The sequence below is a fragment of the Miniopterus schreibersii genome (assembly GCF_964146895.1).
Source record: "Miniopterus schreibersii genome assembly, chromosome: X".
Lineage (NCBI taxonomy): Eukaryota > Metazoa > Chordata > Mammalia > Chiroptera > Miniopteridae > Miniopterus > Miniopterus schreibersii.
In genome coordinates, this window is record NC_138104.1 from 70055188 (window position 1) to 70079442 (window position 24255).

The 24255-nt window shown below is 39.2% G+C and overlaps 1 protein-coding gene across 1 annotated transcript in view; it reads left to right on the plus strand.

Moving 5' to 3' along the window:
• The window catches only part of VAMP7 (vesicle associated membrane protein 7), a 41032-nt gene extending 31271 nt beyond the window's left edge, over window positions 1–9761 (plus strand). Inside the window, exons 7-8 of the mRNA XM_081124891.1 lie at window positions 4186–4278; window positions 7886–9761. Of these exons, the coding sequence (XP_080981017.1) occupies window positions 4186–4278; window positions 7886–7954 (162 nt within the window). The 3' untranslated portion in view covers window positions 7955–9761. The remainder of the gene's footprint in view (window positions 1–4185; window positions 4279–7885) is intronic.
• Window positions 9762–24255: the final 14494 nt, after the last annotated feature.

The following is a 24255-nucleotide window of genomic DNA, read 5'->3' on the forward strand; positions in this document are numbered from 1 at the left end:
GCTTCATTAGTGAATTCTACTAAACATTCAAAGATTTCATACCTCTCCTTCTCAAACTCTTCCAAAAAATTGAAGAAGAGGTAATAATTCCTAACACATTTTATGAGGCCAATCAAGCCCGATACCAAAACCTGGCAAGGATAACACAAAAAAAGAAAACTAGTCCCATATGTCTGATGAATACAGATGCAAAAATTCTAAACAAAATATTAGCAAATCAAATATAACAATATATTAAAAAATAATACAGCACAAGGATGGTTCAACATATGCAAATCAATGCAATAGACCACATTAATAAAACAAAGGATAAGCATATGATCTTATCAATAGGTGCAGAAAAAGCATTTGATAAGATACAACATCCATGTATAACTAAAACAATAAAATAGGTATAGAAGGAAAGCACCTCAACATAATAAAGGCCACATATGACAAAGCTAATATACTTAATGGTGAAAAACTGAAAGCTTTTCCTCTAAAATCAGGAACAAGAAAAGGAAATCCACTCTCACCACCCTTATTCAACATAGTGCTGGAAGTCCTAGTCAGAGCAATAAAGTAAGAGAAAGAAATAAAAGACCATCCAGTTTGGAAATGAAGAATAGTGTTACTTTTTTCAGGTCACATGATTCTTTATATAGAAAACCGTCAAGACTCCACCAAAAAACTGTTAGAAAAAAACAAACAAATACAACAATGTTCCAGGATACGAAATCAATGTACAAAACTCTATTGCGTTCCTATATAGTGACAATGAAATTTCAGGGGGGAAAAAAGAAAATAGAACGATTCCTTTTGCAATTGCAACAAAAATAATAAAATACCTAGGAATAAATTAACAAAGGATGTGAAGGTCCTATATACTGAAAACTACAAAGCATTATTTAGAGAGATTTAAAAATACACAATGAAGTGGAAAGGTATCCCGTGTTCATGAAATGGAAGAATCAACATAGTTAAAATGTCCATATTACCCAAAGTGATATACAGACTTAATGCAATCCCCATCAAAATCCCAATGTCATTTTTTAAAGAAATAGGACAAAACATCATCAGGTTTATTTGGACCCACAAAAGACCCTGAATAGTCAAAGCAATCATGAAAAAAAAGAACAAAGCTGGAAGTATCACACTACCTGACTTCAAATTATACCTCAGAGCAACAGTAATCAAAACAGCGTGGTATTGCATGGAAGAGACTGGCAGATCTCAGAGAGGAAGGGGATGGGGGGGGGCAGGAAGAGGCTAGCCAAAGAACTTATATGCATAGCCCAAGGACACAGACAATACTGTGGTGAAGGCCTGGGGTGGGGCAGAAGCTAGGTAGAGGAGGGAAGTGGGGGAAATGTAGGGGACATCTGTAATACTGTCAACAATAAAAAATAAACTTAAAAAACAACAACAGCCTGCCATTGGCAGAAAAACAGACACACAGGTCAATAGAACAGAATTCAGAGCCCAGAAATAAACCCATATGTATATGGGCAAATTATTTTTGACAGAGGAGCCAAAAACATACAATGGAGAAAAGAAAGCCTCTTCAGTAAATGGTGCTGGGAAACATTGGAAAGCCACATGCAAAAGAACAAAACTAGACTAGAATTTGTCCCCATGTGCAAAAATTAATTCAAAATGGACCAAAGACCTAAATATAATATCTGAAACAATAAATTATATAGAAGAAAGCATAGATACTAAACATCCAAAATATATAAAGAACTCATACAACTCAACACCAAACAAACAATCCAATTAAAACATGGGTGAAGGACCTGAACAGACACTTTTCCCAAGAAGACATACAAATGGCCAACAGATATATGAAAAGATACTCAACTTGACTAGCTATTAGGGAAATGCAAATCAAAACTACAATGAGATACCACCTCACACCTGTTAAAGTGGCTGTTACCAACAAGACAAGCAATAAGAAGTGTTGGAGAGGCTGTGGAGAAAAGGGAACATCCGTTCACTGCTGGTGGGAATGCAGATTGGTACAGCCACTATGGAAAACAGCATGGAGGCTCTTCAAAAAATTAAGAATAGAGTTTCCTTATGACCCAGCAACCCCTCTTCTGGGCATCTGCCTGAAAAATTTGAAAACATGTATTCATAAAGATATATGCACCCCTATGTTTATTGCAGCATTATTCCCAGTGTCCAAGACATGGAAACAACCAAAGTGTCCTTCAATAGATGATTGTATAAAGAAGGTATGGTACATATATGTAGTGGAATACTACTCAGCCATAGGAAAAGATGAAATACTGCCATTTGCAAACAATATGAATGGACCTTGAGAATATCATGCTCAGCACAACAGATCAAACAGAAAAAGTCAAGAGCCATATGATTTCACTCATATGTGGGCTATAAAACTGAAAGAAACAAATGAACAAACAATAAAAACAAACAAAAATTTATAGACACAGACAATATTATGATGGTTACCAGACGGAGGGGGTAGGAAGGTAATAAAGGGTAAAGTGTAAAATATATGGTGATGGAAGATGATTTGACTTTGAGTGGTGGGTACACAATGCAATATACAGATCATGTATCATAGAAATGTACACCTGAAACCTATATAATCTTATTAACCAGTGCCACCTCCAATAAATTTAATTAGAAAATAAATAATAAAATAAAATTTTAAAACAGTAGGTGATTTGTCAATGTTCAAATATTGACTTGAGGATTGTGGAGGAATCTCCACTCCAACCTATTGAATGACGTAACTATATTTAGGCTTATTAGTTTCATTGCTCACTCCTTTTTTTATCCACATTTTCTTCTTCTTTCTTGAGTTCTTTATTGTGATTTAGTTTCTGAGTAATTTCAGTGTTCATGCAGCTGAGAAATTCACAAACTATATAGTTTAGAGGGCACGGTCCCCGAGTCTGCCCTCACTTCTGACACCAACTGCAAGTTTGTTCCCAAACCACTTTCAGTTTTGATAATTGACTAGAAGGACTCACAGAACTCCATGAAGGCTGTTATACTCACCATATGATTTATTACAGGTAAAGGATATAGATTAAGCAGAGGCAAGGCTCACAGTGGGGAGTTTGGGCAGTTACCAAACCCAGAGTTTCTGTTGTCCTGTCCTCATGGAGTTAGAACACGTTAATCTCCCAGCATAGATGTGTGACAACATGCATAGAATATTGTCAAGCAGGGAAGCTTGCCCAAGCCTTGGTGTTCAGTTCTTATTGAGGTTTTATTATGTAGGCACAATTGATTGATTGCCCACTTGCTTGATTTGTCTTCAGTCTCCAGCTTCTCTGTGTGACCCAAAGCCTCCACCGTAAATCGGTCTTTCAGTAGTGAATAGCTCCCACACTAAATCACATTGTTACTATTTGGCTAGCCCATATAACAGGCAGAGATTTTAACTCCCGGGAGCTAAGGGCAAAGGTCAGACCCCCTTTTGGGGCAAGTGCAAGTTCTTCACTACACAGTATAGTTGATGGGCATTTGAGTCATTTCCAGTTTTGAGATAAGACAAATAGTACAGTTGGAAATATTTTTGTATATGTCTTTTGGTGAACTTGTGCATATATCTCTTTTGGGTATATAGCTATGAGTGGAATTGCTGGGCTATTAGGGAATTTTGTTATTTGCTTGTTTTGAACTGCTTCTGTTCTGGTGGGAATAGTTCAGTATATTTTGAGAAATCGATGTTTCAGAAGAAATTGGATAACTGAAGGGGTAAAGTTCTTTGGGTTTTGGCCCTCATACAAGTAAATACATATCTTCTGATGGAAATTGAACAGGTGTTATGACCCAAAAATCACCGGATTATACTGGGCAAAATAGGCAAATATGTTTGTAGACACTGGTTTAAAAGGAGCCTTTCTTATTGGAAGCATAAAGAGGGTAAGGCTTTTCCACTAGCAGGAAAAAACCACTTCTGGTGCTTCATATCACCTGCATAGCTATGGTGGAGAAGAGAAAGGAGGGAAGCCTTCTGATGGGCTCACGCTGCTTACCATAGACCTGGCAGAGTCTGCTTTGGGGAACTAGTGATTACGGATGGCTTTCTCTACATGGGAAGAGAGGGAAGTGGTAAAGAACACTGGGGCAAAACAGAATTAATGAAAGTAAAAATTTTGGAGGTATTACTGCAAATCAATCATATAATCAGTGCCAAGGTTCAAACAATTCTTTTTCCCCCCCTAGTCTGTCACCTTCAAAACAACCAGCAGAAATCTTGCCCGAGCCATGTGTATGAAGAATCTCAAGCTCACTATTATCATCATCATCGTATCAATTGTAAGTTTTGTCTTTTTTGTGTGTGATTTTATTTTTTAATCTCTAAGAAACTAGGTACTAGAATTCTTTCTAATAATTAGCACTCTAAAATGAGCTACATATACCTTTTAATAGTGAAACACATGACCAGGCTCTCCTATGAAGTCACATTGAAATAGTATCTCTCCTTAAGCCCCATATCCCTTTTTAGAATTTTTATATGTAAGGAATTGTACAAGGCATTCCAAATATTCCTGGACATTTAATGTTTTTGTCACTACTGAAATGAGATTCTTTTAAAACTGCACTTTCTAATTGATTCCATACTTTCTAATTATATTTCTGTTTTCTAGTTTATTTTGTTTTCTACTTATTGCTGTTTTCTCTTTTCTAATTGATGTATTTTATGTCTGGCAAATTTGCATAACTCATTAGTGATAATGGTTTGTCAGTTGATTTTTCTGTATACTATATGTCAGGAGTCAGCAAGCATAATACATATTTTAGGCTTTGCAAGCCACATACAATCTGTCACATATCACCTGGCTGGCATGGCTCAGCGGTTGAGCATCAACCTATGATCCGGGAGATTGCAGTTCGATTCCTGGTCAGGACACATGCCCGGGTTGTGGGCTCCATCCCCAGTAGGGGACATGCAGGAGGCAGCCGATCAATGACTCTCTCCCTCTCCCTTCCTCTCTCTCAAATCAATAAGGATATGTAAAAAAAAAAAAAAAAATGTATAAAAACCATTCTTAGCTCATAGGCCGTGGGCTGTATTTACTGACCCCTGCTATAGAGGAAAATTTATAATACCATCTGTTAATAATTTTAACTATCAAATTCACACACACACACACATACACACACACATACACACACACATACACTGTGTATATAATTTTATATAATTATATATTTTTTCTTGCATTTACTAGCAAGTGTTGAATCATGATATCAATGAGCGTCTTTATTCTCAGTTTTAATTAAAATGCTTCTAATATTTTATTTCTAAGAGTGACATTTGCTATGAATTCTTGTTGGATTTTTATTATCAAGTTAAAGAGCTATGATTTTATTTCTAGATTGCTAAAGCTTTTGATCAGGAATAGGCATTTAATTTTAGGAAATGATATTTCTCTACCCAATGAATTGATAATGTGACTATTTACATTTAATATTAATAGATTGAATTACATTAATAAATGCATTTATGACGAACTATTCGTTCATTTCTGGAATAAATACTAAGAGATTATTATGTAGTATTTTTTAATGCACGATGAGTTCAATTTCCTAATTTTTACTTAGTAGTTCTCTTATCTATAAGTATAAATTAGTCTGTGTGTTGTTTTCCTTTTGGTACCCCATGTAAGCAGATATTAGACCTCTTTGAACTATCCTGCATGTCTTGTAACCTTTTTAGTATGTTTAAACTTCTTTTTGCATTGCATTTTCAGAGAATCATTCTGCTAACTCTTCCAGCAAACTAAATTTATTTTCAGCTCTGTTCATTCTGCTGTCCAGCTCTTTTATTTGTTTTTCATAACCATGTTTTAAATTTCTAAGAACTCTTATTATACTTTAATCTTTTTTTTTTTTTCCCATGGAACTCGTATTTGTTAACAGATGTTACTCTATCCTTGAATTTCTCTAGATATATAGTAAGAGATATATCACAGGAAATTACATAGCTTACATGCTGGTGAGAGCTGGCTAGGCAAATCCAACATCTGTAGGACAGGCTGTCAGGAAGGGCACGCTGGGCCTCTGGCGCAGGAGGAAAGCTGTAAGTCACAGGCAGCATTTCTTCTTCATCAAGGAAACCTCAGCTTTTCTCTTAAGGACTTTTAACTGATTGAGTCAGGCTCATTCATATTATGTATGAGTTTTAATCACATGTGCAGAATAAAGCAACACACTGTAACATAGCCAAGTTGACACATAAAACTGACCTCACGGAAATAGAGTTGTTTATATGTAATGGATTTATTATTTTAATTTTTAAGTGAATTATATAGCTGTTTTTTAAATTTTCATTTCTAACATGGTGTCGACAGTTATAACACCCCTAAGCAAGAGCTCTTTGGAGTCCACACTAATTTTTAAGAGTATGGGTACCCTGAACCAAAAGTTAGAGCTGCTGCTCTGAGAGGGGGTTGCTTTACTTCGGAGGTAGTTTGTGACTGGGGCAAAGCAGCCTTTCTTCTTGTCATTTGCAGAAGCCCAAAGTTAACTCTGAGCAGATACTGACTTGGCTCCACTTTTCCTCATCCCTTCTTGGAGGTCCTTCACCTTAGACAGCTGGACCTACCTAACAGAGAAGGACAGCCATAGATCTGTTGGTGTTACATTGGAAATTGTGTCATGCCCTTAAATGTCTTTTTGCTCAGGATGCTCAGGTGGCACATTCTAGGCTCCTCAGCTTTTTTCTTTCTTTTTCTTTGGTGTGGGAATTTAGATGGATTTCTGAAGCCGGTTTATTGTTAAATTCACATTATATATACTTATTACTTAATTACATGGAGAACAATACTCTAATTGCAAAATCAGTCTTTGCCAAAGGTGGTTTCACCTAACATATTGTACTTCAGCTTTAAAAGTCCTTATATTTCATCTGGCCAGTTGTCAACTTCACATCATATTGGAATATGTGTGAGTGTGTGTGAATGAATATGATGTGAGTAGTGTAATCTGCTTTTTAATAATCGGAATTTGCCGTAAACCACCCCCAACATTTGTAGAGAAGTAAGGCAAAACACTTTGATGACTTTTGGGAGGGGGCATAGAGTTTAGAACCTTTTTTCCAAGCACGTGAATAATGAAATCAGTCACTAAAAGATCTCAAAATGTAGTTTCAAGCAAAACAAAAGGACTAATTTAATACAGTGAACCTAATGTTTAAAATAAATCTATTTTTTGAAATGTAACGTGAGCAGGCATGTATAGTTGAAACCTGTATGATTTTGGGAACCAAGGTCACCCCAATAAATTCATTAAAAAATTAATTAAACTGTCATGATTTAAAATTACAATACTCTCAAGAGCTAGCACATCTATAATAAAACTAGTGTTTTTGCTGTCTTTTATCATCAGCTTTCCTTTGATTTAGTAATTATAATTATTGTGTCATTATCCGCTGAAAGGTTAGTGACAACATTCTTGCTCATAGGTAATATAAATGTGGAGTCTCTACTCATGCTTTTTAATTTTTTATCCTAAAAATGAAAAATTAATCCATATGTAAAACCTAAGAATGTATTTAGTAGTAAAATCATACGTCAAAGGAATTATCATTTGTGAGCTTTATGACTACTAATGGTGAATCAGTAAGAGTTGGTCATATAAATGGATTCTTTCTAGTTTCCAGTAAAGAGGAACAACCCCACTGCTTTCTCTCCCACTGAAGAAAGCATAATGGAATTCAAACTGGTGAGAATCACATCAGAAAGTATCATTTTAATTCAGCTTCTATCTTTGAAAATACTAGGTTAGTGTATTGTATTATTACACAACTGCTACTCTGATAGAACCAGTATTTGTTAGTAGGTCTTTACACTGTTTTATGTATTATTTAGGGGCCTCTGATAGATTCAAAAAAATAAAATTGCCTTCCTCCTCCCTCCAGGTGTTCATTTATATCATCGTGTCACCTCTCTGTGGTGGATTTACATGGCCAAGCTGTGTGAAGAAATAAAAAGTTATCATCAACCAAGAATATGCGAGAACAAAAAGTTGAAAGCTCCACGCGATTTAAGCCTTTTAATACTGACAGATGGTGTCTGCCAGCCTCTTCAACTCTCCTCTTTTTCTGTTTATAATCTTGTTCTATGCATCCAGATTGATCTTTGTCCTGTCAACCAATTTATTCCAATATACTTCAGATTGAACCATTTATTGTAACAGTAGCCTTAATGGGCTTTTTGTTTTGTTTCTTTGGTTAACTACTGTCATCTACTTAAAAGAAATTTTTGTCTGTGATTGCACAAAGCTATCACCAGGGTGGAAAGCACCCGTCTTATGAGCTGTCTACTATAACTATAGATGAGTTTCGTATGTGCACACAAAAGTATTCAAGAGACAGATAGTATTGCTAACATCTCATCGTTGTTTTTTTGTCCTTGAAGAGTTTTAGGTGCTTCAAAACTATAAATGGAGAGGCATTGTTATTTGGGGAATTGTAATTAAACTGTTGGTGCTGCTTGCTCCTAGGAGCCCAAGCAGGTGAAGTATTGGACGTTTTACCTCAGTCAGATGGAGAACAGTTTGCTAGCCCATTAGAAGTGCACGGAGTTATCTTTGGCCTCCTAATATTCACTTTCAAGAAGAAAGTTTTACCATTTACAAACCTCACAGAGCTTGATATTCTGTTTCCCCACTGCAGTTGATTTGAGAAGAGGATGGTTTAAATGTTATTGAAGGTTATGGTTCTTTATATATTTTTCTTCAGTTGATATTTAGGGCAATTGTATAGTTAATGGAGTATGTCGTGGAGGGAGTGGGGAGGCAAATTCCCCTGCCTCGCCAAAGAAAAAGAAAACCACAGCGAATATGCTGGCGTTTTTGCTGTATGAAGGGAGGTAGTGGGGGAATTTTTTTCCAGTCTGGGAAAATCCCAAACAATATAATCAACAGTCAACTCCAGGGTTTGGGTTCGACTGCTATTGAATAATAGTCTGAACTTCCTTTGTGGTTTAAGAAGTTCTTTAACTGCCTGGTTTTGAATAATTCTTTTGTGAAACGAGGGCAGGCAGTATGATGTATCGAAACAATGCAAGACAGTTTAACATTCATTTAAATGCACTGTAGCAAAACTGGAGTGTAGTCATACTGCTTTGGCTAGTCTGGCATCTGTTAGCTAGTACGTACATACCTTTAATGTGTATCTGAAGGGACATTTGCTGCCCTCGATCTAAATGCATTTATTTATCAATAAGTGCCAGTAAATGGAAATTAAATTACATTTGACTATTTTCCCAATGAAAGAACAAATTATTCAATAAAACCCAGCCACCTGTTTAGCCTAGTCATGTGCCTTGAATATATATATGTCACATAATCTGGCTCATGCTACCTGTTTTGCAGTCTAAACCGTTTGATTCATGCTACCAGATTCATTTATTTGACGTGTGCTTTAGGTCCACTAGAACACTTTTCCTGGTGATCAGGCATAGCGCAAATGTTTTTTTCCCCAAATGTTCTGTTTATCAACACTAATGCCTTTTAATTACATCAGCATTTCCTATTGAGAAACACATATGTTCCAGGAAAACAGCTGGCATTCCTGAGTAATAAGTTCCAAATATCTTTAATCCAAAGAAAAAGACTTAAAATTTATTTCCCTTTCTTATACACGACTGAAAAGAACTGATGTGCATGTTTTAGGGATAAATTCCTCAACAGTCCCTTGATCTGTTTATGTATAAGAATGCTTTATAAAGCACATATCTTGTTTTAAATGATGCACAAACTGAAGGCATTAATAAAGTTTAAGAGTAATATGATGAGTTGCTTGTTTTAGAATTTCTTCCTGGAATCTAAGTTCTTGCAATGACATTTTGCCATAGTTTACAGAATAAAAGTATTTTACTTATGCTGAAAATACATTAAGAAGTGTGACTTGTGCCCTGCCTGGGTGGCTCAGTTGGTTGGAGCATCATCCCGTGCACCCAAAGGTGGCTGGTTCAATTCCCAGTCAGGGCTCATGAGGGAGGCAACCAATCGATGTTTTTTTTCTCTCTCTAAAATCAGTTTTAAAAATTGTGTTTAATGTTTTTATTTCAGAGAGAGGAAGGGAGAGGGGGAGAGAGATAGACACATCAATGATGAGAGTCATTGATCAGCTGCCTCCTGCACGCCCCAGACTGGGGATTGTGCCCACAACTCGGGCATGTGCCCTGACCAGGAATCGAACCGTGATCTCCTAGATCCTAGGTCGATGCTCCTCCACTGAGCCATGCCGGCTGGGCCAATTTTAAAAATTTTTAAAAAGAAGTGCAACTTGTAGCTTTTCAGTATAGAGCAATACCATTGTCTTAGGTTTATAAAATTTCTTGAAAACCGAAAGACACAAAAGAACTTAATAAAATATGTAGGTCATGCTGAAAGCAATGAAAGATCCTGAAATGACCATGCAGCGTCCACAACCATCATCTTGAGACCGTGGTTGAGACAGAACAAAAAAAGGACCCCAAGGATGGTAAGTTTCACTTCACCTCAAACCCTTGGCCACAAGGTCAAATAGTGTCATAATTTATATGTTTTCTTCTGAATGAATTGATATGGCTTGTACATCAGATAATGGTTTCTCCTCGCTTAACTCTGCTAGTGCTTACCTTTCCTGACCTTGAGATAGATGAAGAAATTGGGTTGCTTCCCAGGGTATCTTGATGGAAATAGGTGTATCAACAATAATAGCCCTAGACGCCCCCCTACAATGTTCTACATTAGAAGCAGGTCTCTTTCTGACAGCTCCATCTTTCAAGAATAATAAATGGGGTAGAATGGTGGTGGATGTGGTTGACTGATGATTCAGTTTGCATTCAGTGAGGAAAACAGCCAAGACAAGTATTATGGAAACAAGGGGTTTCATACAGGATTCAAGCTTACACAGGTGTCTGACAAACTTGGAAAGGAAAGTCTAAAATGGAGGCAGCAAGGAATCAGAGGAACTGTCCTAAGCACTTGCACTTGAAGCACTGGCACTGGTGGGCATGTTGGAGCTTGCTGAAAAACCTGAGGATTGCTACATATCTATTTGCCAAAGTGGGTGTGAAGATTGACGTGGAAAGGTTTGTGGAAGCCACAGCCTCAGTAGACCTGATACCAAGTACCTAACTTGTGCCCACATTGTCAGCAGAGCCAGTCACCAGGAGGATGAGCTAGATGTTGAGTGGAGGAGATTAAGAAAAAGCTGGGGTACAGTGGGCATCTTGGCATCTTCGTGGTTAACTGCCATGACCATCAGAGTATTGGCCTCCACTTCCCTTCTGCTTTCCGAGTCACACAAGTTTATTTCACTGGCAGACATAATCCTAAAGGGGTATAGGTTCCCTATGAAATACCCAGCTTCTGTCAAGGGCCATGGTGCCAGTCCAGTAAAGCCTAGTGGTACCCAGATTAATTCATTGGATCAATTTAACTGCTTTATCTTACGGACAAAGACTATTTTCTTTTGGTCAAGATACATTGTACAAAATTATTTTGGATTCATGCTGTTTTTTAAAAACATCTAAATGTTGTGATTTTTTATATATGTTGTGATTTTTTATATATCTCTTCTCCAAAAAGGAGATGCAAGGACCCAATGCCAAAGCCAGAAGCTTTGAGTTTACCACTAACAGCGTTGCCTTTTCAGCAAGTGGAATTGCTTCTTGTCATTGTGGGAGGACGGCAGAGAACTGGATGGGTGGCTGAGCTCCTGACCCTAAGTGAACCCCTTCCTTTCTTGGGCTTCAGGTTCCAACCTCTGCAGTGGGCCATCGGTGGTGTGGAATCTGCTGCTTTACCCAACCCAGAATCTGTCCTCATGTGCAAATCCAGCACCTCAGCTTTCCTTCGGGAATTCATCTACCTATTCCCAGTCCAAGCAGCTCGAAAGGGCTGACCCGATGCCTAGCCGAACCCATGTTCCATCCTCTGAGCGCTGTGATGGATTCAAAGATGATAATGTGACCAAGCCAGACCAAAGGGATTGCTTGATATATTTTTTCACTTAATATTACTTTGTATTGACTTCAGGTGTACAGCATAGTGGTTAGACAATCACATACTTTACAAAGTGGTCCCCCTGACATTTCAGTACCCTACTGGCATTTTTAAACTGTGACTTTTCATGGAGCCCAAAGGAAGGGAAACACCTCTTCCCCATGAGTGGGTGTCAGCTGGGAGTTGCTGGACACTCTCCATGCAGGGAGAGAGCCTGTGCCTGTGAATGGCACCCCCCAAAGGCACTTAACAGGGTGCAGGGTTGGAGAGGGACCAGGTCCCACTGCAACAATGTGAGAACCTGGACCTGCCAGGTCCAAACCCACTCTTAAACTTGCCTCTTGCAAATATTTTTACCATTTAAAAAATTATTTATTTTTCTTTAGTAAGTGTGTCCAGTTCCTAGCAATAAAACAAGTCCTAGCTGACACACACAGGAATCAATAATCCCTGAGAATTTTTTGCTCAATCCCTCCACCCACCCCACCCAGCTCCTCCCCTCCACAGCTGTCAGCCTGCTCTCTATTTCTGAGTCTGTCTCTATTTTGCTTGTTAGTTCATTTTGTTCATTAGATTCCACATATGAGTGAAATCATAAAGAGAAAGAAACTCATGGACAGGGACAACAGTGTGGTGATTGCTGGGGGGAGAGGGGTGTGAGGAGGTGGAGGAGGGGATGGGGGAATAAATGTTGATGGACGGAGACTTGACTTGGGGTGAATACAATACATTGTACAGATAGTGTGTTGTGGAATCGTGCACCTGAAAACGATAATTTTGTAACCAGTGTCACCCCAGGAAATTCAATAAAAAGGAAAAAGATAATACCTGAGACTCCCTCCAGGATGGTGTCCTCACTGGGCAGGGCACAGCTGGGGGGGATGAAGACCTGTGTGGGGTCAGCTCTTAGGGGAGCTGCTGAACACCTCTGTTCCTGTTCCTTCTCTGTCCTGGGAAAGGGAAACCCCAGAACAATGAGAAGAGCACCAGCTGCGGGAAGAGGTCCCTAGATGGGTAAATTATCATCATATTTTCCTTATTTTAGGGTCTAGTTTATTAGTGTTTATTTTTACTAGGAAATCACTCATTTCCTCTAGGTTTCCAGTTCGAATTCAATAGGTTTATCTTAATTCACTTTTAACTTCTCCTCTCTAGTTTTTTTAATAGAATTGTTAACAATTAATGAACAAATATCGATGCATTATTATTCACGAAAGTCTATATTTTATTCAGGTTCCAGCATTCAGGCTCAGTCTCAATGCTAGCACCTCTATCTGTTAAAGCCATTACTGATCATCAACCAAAAAGGTTAATGGTGATAGCTGGAGTACCTGGTGGGTGACTGGATTGTGGTGGTATGATAGGAAATGAGACCAGGAGAAGAAACTGGCCTGATAGTCTCAACATTGTGTTGATGATTGAGACTTTATTCTCTACGCTGGGGGGGGGGGGGGCTGTTAGTAGTTCTATACACAGGAAGTGGCTGGATTTCAAACTGGTCACAGTGTAGAGGCTGGACTGAATGAGACAGAGCAGAAAGCAGAGAGACACTGAGAAGACTGGTCAGAGGTGATGCTGGCCTGGGCTGAGACAGGGATCATGTCTTTGAAGAGGAGCAGGAGCACAAAGACCAGAGAGAGGCTGTGGTTAATACTATCCTGAGGATAAAGCTAGCGCAGATGCAAGAGTTAGTACTTAGGGGGGCTTTGGCTGCTTTGACACTAATAGGATAGCTCATTCTGCTAAAAGGAGACTATTTGCTAAATTTTTTATTCATCTGGCCCATAAAAGGTAAAGAAAGGACTAAGGAGGGAAAAGGGAGAGAAAGGGAGTGCTGATCACATGTTGGGCAGGAGCAAACATGCACTACTTCACTGAATCTTCACAGCCACCCTGAGAGGGAATGGCTATCCCTATGTGCCAGATGAGGAGACTGAGTTTCCATTTCTTTGCCTGAAGTCACACAGCTAGTGGATGGTAGAGCCAGTAGTGAGCTCTGTGTTTGTCTTGTTTCCCATAAAGAAAACCCCACCCTAGACTCCATTCTGAGTAGCTAGAAAGCTCTTGTCAGTTGAGACCTCAGAGGAAGGAATCATGGGCAGAAGCAGACCAGTGCTCTGGACTGAAGAACATATTGTAAAAGGTCAGAGGACAGGCAGGGTGTAGAAGACAGGAAGTCATTGTTATAGGGATCTGGACCGGTCCCCATCCCCAGTTGCCTGCCCTAGTCCCATCCCATAAACCAGCTTGAGTGAATGGCAAGCTGAACGATTAGGTTATGTGAAGGTTTTCTTTAAGTACAATGAACAAGATTCAACCCAAAGCTGCAAGGACTATTTGGATTACTCTGCTTGTCCAGGATACTGTGTGTGCATGTTCTTCTGGCCCATCTTGGCCCATAAATGGTTCTGGACTTTGAACTGTGCTAGAATCAGTCTTGAGATTAAATACCTATAAAATGGAGATAATAATTGTCCCTGTCTCATCTGGGAAATGGGCACAGTTGGCGAGATAAGGCATGTAAAGGGCCTAAAGCAGGATTTATCTCAAAGTGAGCTTAATACCAAGGGTCTGGATTCTCGTTTTAAACCAAGTGGGCAACCCGGCCAGTGTGGTTTAGCGGTTGAATATTGACCTATGATCCAGGAGATCAAGGTTTGATTCCCAGTCAGGGCACATGCCCGGGTTGTGGGCTTGATCCCCAGATCAATGACTGTCTCATCACTGATGTTTCTATCTCTCTCTCTCCCTGTCCCTTCCTCTCTCTGAAATCAATAAAGATCTATTTTTTAAAAAAAATAAACCAAGTGGGCAGAGTCCCTAAGGCAGGGAAACGGTCTTCTCTGCCGCCATCTAGTGTGCATCTTGGAAATAACACCCTAGCGGAGGTAACCAGGAAAAGCTCTTTTCTGGTGCCATCTAGTGGTCACCTTGGAAATAACTTCAGGGTGTAGGCCTCTTGGAAAAGCTCTTCTCTCTCCAAAGGCTTCCAAGCCAATGAAAAATATGTCAGACCTAAAGCCATGCCCCAGATTCAGTCATTTGTGCCCTGGAAGCTTCCCACACCAGTGTGGAGTCCTCTAGGTGAAACCTGGGGCGCACCCTCCCCTCATGTCTCCCTATTTTCCCAGGTCAGTTTTTGAACTAACAGTGTGCTTATAGAGCCTCTGTAGTCACCATATCTGGGGGCAGTGGGGTGCAAACTAAAGATTTATTTTGCATGTAAGAGAGGTAGCCCAGGAGAACCTAATCAAGAGGAAGGTATGTCTGAAAGCAGAAAGTTTTGGTATGAAAAGAACACGGGGATGCCTACATGAGCCAGACTGCAGTCCCAAGAAAGAGCTGGGGAGGCAAGCTGTGGAGGAATCGTGGGCTCTGGACTGGGGTTTGGGGTTGAAGGGACCTTGGGGGCTCAACTCCAGTTATAATATTTTCAGAAAGAGCTGAACACCAGGGTCCTCTGACAGCTTTTCTTGAACAGCCCTCCCTGCCCCTTCCTGCACACCTGTGGTAGCTGGACGTGTCTGGAGAGTTGAGGTAGAATCCATCAGCTTTGTCCTGTCAGAACGTGTCTTGGCCAAGGCCACTCTCAGGTTCAGAGAGATGTCCTTGGTGTGGGAACTTCAGGCTGGGGTGGGGGGCGGCTAAAGGGATATATGGAAAACCTGGGAAAACAGTGAAGACTCTCCCAAGAGATCCCAAACCCATAGGCCATGCACGCAGTCAACAACCATAGGCTGGCTACATTATTTCCATCTCTATCTGACCATCTCAGTCAAGTTTTGTCATTTTCCATCATTCTTGGTCAATGTCCATTTTCACCCACTAGGTTCAAGGTTCACTCTTTTCATCCCACATCTTCACTCTCTAACAAAGCTGAACTCCTGCTCTTGGTCAATCCCCCCTCCCTCTCTCCTGTCCCTTCCTCCCTATCACTTCTTCACTTTGTCATTAGATATCTGCTTCGTGCCAGTCCTCATCCCTCTTCTACATCACCAGCTTTGGCACTTTTTGTTGACCCTCCTTACCCTTCCTTAATCTCCGTCTCTGTCCGTCATTCTCCAATTATGCTGGCTCTTCACAGCACCCGTGGCCTTCCTCTCCGTCAACATCTGACCATTTCTTCAGCCCTTGCCACTGCAGTTCATCTCTGCCACCCATCAGCTGGATCAGCCTTGGGCATCTGTTATCGCTGGCCCATCTGCTGGTATTGGCCCTTTCTCTCATCTCTGCCACTGCCACTGTGGCTTCCCTATCACTGTGGTGGAGTAGTTTAACCTCTTAGCCAGTCTCCTCACCCTCTACTCTGCTCTCTGGCCCCTAGGGACTTTTGGGGCCTGTACTCCGGAGGGTGGAATCGCATAACTGGAGAGGCAGCCCCCAGTAACTGGAGAGGATGGGCTTGAGCTGCAGCGGAAGGCTGTGCTGGTGGCTGGGCCCCAGCTACTTGCTGAGCCAACCAAAGGGTCCAGCACCATTCCAGGACCAAGAGTCTCACCAACCACCACCAAGAAGCCTAAAGCTTAGGCCATGGAGAGCCTGTGTGATGCTGGTAACCCACAGTATAGGCCCCTGCTGCGCTGTAGACCCTGTCGATTCAATGACTTGTGCTGACATCCAGAGTGACTACTGGAAGCCCGGGTCAGCAACCCCAAGGGAAGGGAAGACAAGATCCAAAAGGGACCTTCAGAGACTGCTGCTCAACCCAATGAAAAGTGAAGCACCAACAGTGAGGTCCCCACTACCACTCTCGACCAGTAACAGCCCAGCTCCCTAGGTTACTCTGGCTGGGGCTGCAAAAATGTACCCCAGGTGGACGGATGCCCATTAGGGAGATGCAATCCCTATGTCAGCATTATAACATATCTGCTCATAGTTTGTACACAATAAATAGTCTAATTTTACCTCCTCCACCCAATATTCCCAGCAAATTTTCAGGGTAAATGACAAGATCTTATCATTTCCAAATTCCCTCTGAAAGTTTACTTGTGGTTATTCACAAGAAAAATACAAATGTCACTGCTTCTATATTTTCCCAAGACCTCAGTTGGACCAAAGATGTTTTTCAATGTTACCAGAAAAATTGCCTGAAAGATAACCTGATTTCATTTTTACGTATGCAAAAATTGTTTAGAGGCAACCCAAAAGTCTGATTTTAAAAAAATAATCTGACTATTACAGGTTAAACACTATCACTGTGTGGAAATGGTCAATTCAGCAGTCAGGTATCCAAATAAATCATCTTATGTCATTTTTAAGCATCAACATTGTAATCTGAAGTGTGTTTACTTATTAATTATAAGTTCTCTCTCCAACTATATTTTTTTGGTTGTCTTCTTTTAGAATAAAGTGCAACGAATTGCAGCTTCAGGCTTGTCATTACAAGTAATACATTTAAAAGTAATTTTAGACATCATGTGTGTTTTTTCAGGTGATTCCAAAGGTTTAACACATGTTCGGGAGAAAGAAATTATCTTTCCTTCTCATTCTCCTTATAACCATTTCTACTTAAGCAGTAAATATAGGGAAGCATCGAGGAAGGTTTGTTGAGGAAGAGCAAGACCTCCTCCCTCCACCCAGACTAGGTGCATAGCCACTCTGTGACCTTAACTCAAGAGCTCTACAAGGTAACATGATAATTTGAATAAATCATTTGGCTCATTTTAGGCAGCAGAAGAAAGAGATTTAAGACTAACAACACAATTTTAACATTTTTAAAAAACAAACATATTCTTTTGGAGCTGCAAATCATGGAAGACATGCTGAAGAAAGAAAACACTTTGTACCTTTAGGGAGGTGAGGCAAAAGTCTTATTCGCAGTCATGAGAACGCTAGAAGAAGAAGAAATTTAGTGAAACCCACAAGGTGTAAAACATTTTCTCATCCAGTCTTAGCTTCTCCTGCTATGCCTCCTCCACCACTCACTCTCTGGATACCTGGTTCAGTACAATCAGCATCTCCTCAAAGAAATGGACTCTCATTTATTAATTTCTCACATCACCAATCATTTTAAGATATGTTACATAATTTCCCTTTCAGTTAGGATCTCCATTTCTATCCTTCTCAAGCTCCTCCATCTTTTTACACCTGTTTCTCCATATGTTCTGTTTCTCCATCAGGATCTCTTTGCCTTACTAGTTTTGAAAAGGCTACTTGGAACTTCCCTAATGATAATTTAATATGTCAAGTATAATGTAGTTTTCATATAATTTCACATACAAGAAGAACTCATCTGTCATTTAACACAATTTCTTCATATATAAAAGACTTAATTAAATGAACTATCTTCAAAACAAGTGATAAAAACAGCATACCACTTCATTTAGGTTTGGGGATCTGTAAAATCCTCTGCTGATAGTTAAAACACCTTAAGATTTTGTAGTCTACTATTTTAGTTAAGAAGTCATGAAGTTATATGGTAGGATTCTGTCAAGTTATGTCATATTGCTTAGCTTATTAACAAAAATTCAAAAAGAGATCACCTGGTTTGTCTGATGGTTACTATTATTCAGAATTTGGTAGCACTTCTTAGAAACAGTAAGAGGTACACATCTATTTTAAAAATTATACTTTCTAATTTTCTGTTAGTGTTTTTTCTTATTTCTACCATTTCCTTTTGAGTCTCAGAGTCTCCTTTCTGTTTACTTCAGCCATCTGCCATTGCATGTCTTGCACTTTCCCCGTTAGCAATATGAATCACGGTTATCTTTAATTCTCAGTGTGATAATTCCTAAATATTTGCCATGTCTTAGTCTGGCTGTGATGCTCACTCCATCTCTTCAGATTGTTTTTGCATATTAGCATGACTCTTAAGGCCTTCAATGTATTTTTTATCAGGCTAGAAATTAGACTGTGCTTACTGCAGCTGCAGGTGTCAGAGGCTAGAAGCCTCTGCTGTCCTTGTTTATCTTCCCTTGGGTTGGGTTGCCCTAAAACCTCCTTTTTAAACAGGATCTAAACCTTGCAATTCTTTTTAGCTGTCATCTTTTGTTCTTGTGCAGGAGGACAATTGATATGGTGGCAGGATGTGTGGTGGGGAGTGGAAGTGATCCGCAGCCCATGATTAGGCCTCAGCCTTTTGGGGACCCTCTGCCCTGGCTCATGACTTCCACAAGGACTTCTCAGCCTTTTTTTACCTCTTAGGTGCAACAAGCAGGATGAAAGGAGTCAGGGTTTCCTATTATCATTCTCCTACCTTGAAGGCTAAACAGGGCTACAGTTGGGTACTTCCACTCCCATGGGTTGACTAGGCTCTGGTAAAATAATTTCCTTTGGAGGCAGGCCTTTGTTAAGAAGAACAGAATACTTCGAGCATATTTCAAAATGGATATTTTCCTTCCCCTCTGTAACAATGTAGGGATTTTTCTATGGTCTTTACAATGAGAGCCTGATTGGGTTTCTGGAAGAAAACTCTGGAAAGTATGGAAGTCCCCCTAAGTCTGGGCTTCCAGGACTTCTTATCTCCCAAGTTAATCCATGATAAATCTATAGCAATTATTCTAAGTATTCCTACCAGAGGCTGGTTCCATTGCTCCTGGTATGGCACATTTGTCTGTATTTGCCTGACTCTCCAATTTTCAGGGAAGCGGTTTGCCCTTGTGACCTCAATTTTCTGATAAGCATAAGAATTGATTTTTCATATTTTTGTGTGTGTGTAAGAATAGGATTGCTGCTTTCCAAGCTCCTGACATGTAGACCTGGAAACCAGAAGGCTGTGCTCTCTTAATATACATTCAAACACAAGCACTGTCATAAAGAACCAAAGCAGGTTTTTTAAAGTGGTGATTGAGCTGTGTTTACCTTTGACATCTTGGTCAGGACAAGTGGCTCTTGTGCAAATGACTCTCTATTTCCATACCGAGAGTAAAAAAAGAGTGTTACTTGTGTTATTATTTTTTAACATTTAAGAGGAATAGCCACCTGTTTCCTTTGCATTTTGAAGATCTTTGCATTGGGGTAATAAAAGGGGGCCTAGGGTGAAGAATTTCTGCTTTGTCATGCATAGATATGTCTAGATTCTAAGCTATTCATCAATGAGTATTTGTATAATGAGTGAAAAATTAATAAGAAAATGAAAATATTCAGACATTATGAATAAAATATCAATATCCGCCAACTTCTTATGTTCATAATTATTATGAACTAATGCTTAACACTGTTATGGTTAATTTCATGTGGCAAATGGTGAGGTTATAGTACACAGTTTTTTGGTCAAATACCAGTCTAGATATTGCTGCAAAGTGATTTTAGATACAATAACATTTTAAATCAGTAAGCCTGGCGTAAAGCAGATTGCCCTCTATAATGTGGTGACCTCATTCCATCAGTAAAAGATTTTAAGAGAAAAGTTTGAGATAATCAGAATAGAAAAAAAATTCTGCCTTCAGAAGGTTTGGACCCAAAACTGCAACATCAACTCTTGCCAGAATTTCCAGCCTGTCAGTCTGCCCTGAAGATGTCAGACTTGCATCCCCCACAATCACATGAGCTAATTTCTTTAAACCTCTCCCCCCCTAACAGTCAAACCTTGGTTCTCAAACACCTCCCATCTCAAACAATTCGGTTTTCAACCAAATTGTTCACAGGGAAAAAATGTCTTGGTTGTCAAAAAATACTTTGGTTCTCAACTAGACAACCCTTTCGTGCTGATACCTGTATGATCATGTCACGTGTCTCTCAGGTGACAAACAAAAGAGAGAATGCACTAGTATGAGTCAGTTTACCACCAAACTTCGCACAGTTAACATCTCAGGAAATTGTGCTGTGAATATTTATTGAGACATGTCACCTTGACAAAGAAGTTGCAAACCTTCCCATAAACTTGTTCAATGACAGTGCAGTGTTTCACTTCAGGCAAGTGTTAAAACACAGACAAAAAACAAACATCCTTGGATAAGTTCTTAGTGAGACAGAGGCCCAGTGAGCCTGAAGCAAGTTCTAGCGGGGCAAAGAGACAAACGAGGCTCCCCTTCCAAACAAAAACATCCTTCCATCCCTCCTGTCCATATTCAGTCATCGGTAGCTTTCAACATTAAAGGTAAGTTCTAGTGTGTACGTAAATTTTCATTTTTTTTTAATTCCTCATCTGAGGTTATTTTTTCTATTGCTTTTCAAAGAGAGTGGAAGGGAGAGAGAGAGAGAAACATCGATGTGAAAGAGACACATTGATTGGTTGCCTCCCGTATATGCCCTGACCAGAGCTGGAGATAGAGCCTGCAACCGAGGTACGTGCCTTTGGCCAGAATCAAACCCGGGACCCTTCAGTCCATGGGCCGACATTCTAACCACTGAGCCAAACCGGCTAGGGCTAAATTTTCATTTTTTTACTGTACATTTCATTTCCTGTTTGTTAAATTTTCATTTACATTTCATGTCCTTTTTGTTTTTAAAGTGTTTATAAATTAAACAGTACATTAGATATCTACTGTATATAAGAAATGTTAAAGCAGACAATCATTAGTTAACTCAATTACGTTATTTCTAATGGGAAAAAATGATTCAGTTTTCAAACAAATTGCTTCTTGAACAGCTTTTTGGAACTGAGGTTCCTCTATATTAATATATATATATATATATATATATATATATATATAAAATATTGCCTGAGAAATCTCTAATGGTCTTCATTGAGGTAGTTGCCTTGCAACACACTTCTGATTGCCCTTAGGACCCAACCTCACAATCCTTCTTTGTATCTAGTCCTATAACTAGACTCAAATACCGGCAGGCCCTGAAATGTGGGGTACAAAATATGACCCATGAGTACGTGTGTAATACTCCAAGAGAACTGCATGATTTTTTCAAGTTTATACAGACAATTCTGGGATAATGGTAGAAGATAACAAAGTTGGATCGGGACAAAATCATTGATATGGGCCTACTAAGCAGAGATTTTCAATTTGATGTTACAACTCGGAGTGAGAAAGGGCTCTAAGTTTTTTTGTTGTTTGGCTGAAACATGGACCAAAATGTGGCTTAGACTAAAGGAAAGGATTAAAAAAACTAGAGAGATGGGGTTATTATAGTTGATTTATCATTTAAGAACTGCCCACCTAACCTAGGAAGGTCCAGAAGTCACACCTTATACCATGATTGTAAAAGGTAAATTTATGAGGGTAACCCAAACATGCTTGAAGAGCTCTGTGGTCACTCTTCTCTATAGGCCAGAGTTTGCAGTGGGAAGAGATAACACTGAATTGAGAAACCTAAACATAATGGGGAATAATTGGATCCTAGAGTGTTAGAGGACACACGGCAACATTAATAGTCCAACACAAGTTGGTGTGGTGTTATGGGCTGAATTATGTTTCCCCTATATACATTCATCCTGTGAAACTAAAATTTTTTACATGTTAAAAAGCAATTTCCCATTTCCCCATCCCACTAGCACCTGGCAAACACCATTAAAAATCTCTGCTTCTAAAGCAAAATGCGATACCATTACACACCTATTAGAATAGCAAAATCCAGAATGTTGACAGTATCAAATGTTGGTGAGAATGTGGAAGAGCAGGAACTCTCATTCATTGCTGGTGGGGAATGCAAAAATGTACAGCCAATTTGGGAGATTATTTGGTGGCTTCTTACAAATCTAAACATACGTTTTCCATAGTATTCAGCAATCATGTTCCTTGGTATTTACCAAAATGAGTTTTAAACCTATATCCACACAAAAACCTACATACATGTTTATAGCAGCTTCACTCATAATTGTCAAAAGTTGGAAGCAATCAAGATGTCCTTCAACAGATAAATGAATAAACTATGGTACATACAAACAATGGAAAATTATTCAGTGCTAAAAAGACATGAGGGAACTGTAAATGTATATTATGAAGTGAAAGAAGCCAATCTGAAAAGGCTATATAATATATGATTCCAACTAAATGAAATTCAAGAAAGGCCAAAACTATGGAGAGAGGAAAAAGATCAGTAGTTACCAGGGGCTGGGGGAGGCATATATAGGGAAGACACAGGAATTTTCGGGCAGTGAAACTACGCCGTATGATACCATAATGATGGGTATATGTCATTATATATTTGTTCAAACCAATAGAATGCATACCGGGAGTGAACTGTAATGTAAACTATGGATTTTGAGTGCTTATAAAGTGCCCAAGTAGGTTCATCAATTGTGACAAATGCACCACTCTGATGGGGAATGTTTATAATGGGGGAGACTATGCATACCTGAGGGCATGGTTATATAGGAAATCTCTGTACATTACCATAAGTTTTACAATGAACCTAAAGCTGCTCTTAAAAAATAAAGTCTTAATAAAAATAAATCTCTTCCTCTATGAGTTTGACTATTTTATATTTTATATAAATGGAATCATACAGTATTTGTTATTCTGTGACTGGCTCACTTCACTTAGCATAATGTCCTCAAGGCTATTCATGGTGATCAACATGGCAGAATTTCCTTATGTTCTAAGGCTGAATGTTATTCCATTGTATGTACATACCACATTTTCTTTTTCAGTTTATCTGTTGATGAACATTTAAGTTGCCTTCACATCTTGGCTATTGTAGACAATGCCGCAATAATCTAGGGAGTACAAATATCTCTTAAAGATCTTGATTTCATGCAGCTGCTATGGAAAACAGTATGGAGGTTCCTCAAAAAATTAAAAATGAAACTGCCTTTTGACCCAGTGATCCCACTTCTAGGAATATATCATAAGAATCCTAAAACACTAATCAGAAAGAATATATGCTCCCCTATGTTCATAGCAGCACAATTTACAATGGCTAAGATCTGGAAACAGCCCAAGTGCCCATCACATCAGTAGGTGAGTGGATAAAAAAGCTGTGGGACATTTACACCATGGAATACTATGCAGCTATAAAAAGAAGGATCTCTTATCCTTTGGGACAGCATGGAGGGACCTTAGAGAATATTATGCTAAGCAAAATAAGCCAGGCAGAGAAATACAAGTACCACGTGATCTCACTTATATGTGGAATCTAATGAACAAAATAAACTGATGAACAAAATAAATCCAGTGACAGAGAAGCATGGAGCAGATGAGGGATCTCAGAGGGAAGGTGGGTGGAGAGGTGGGGGAGGAGAGATTAACTAAAGAATCTATATGCATATATGTATAACCCATGGCCACAGACAATAGTATGGTGAAGGCCTGGGGAGGGGGGTGGAGGTGAGGTAGAAGGGGTCAATGGGGTTGTAATTCATTCAACAATAATTTTTTTAAAAGATTTTGATTTCAATGCTTGTGGATATATACCCAGAAGTGGGATTGCTAGATGACATGGTAATTTTATTTTTAA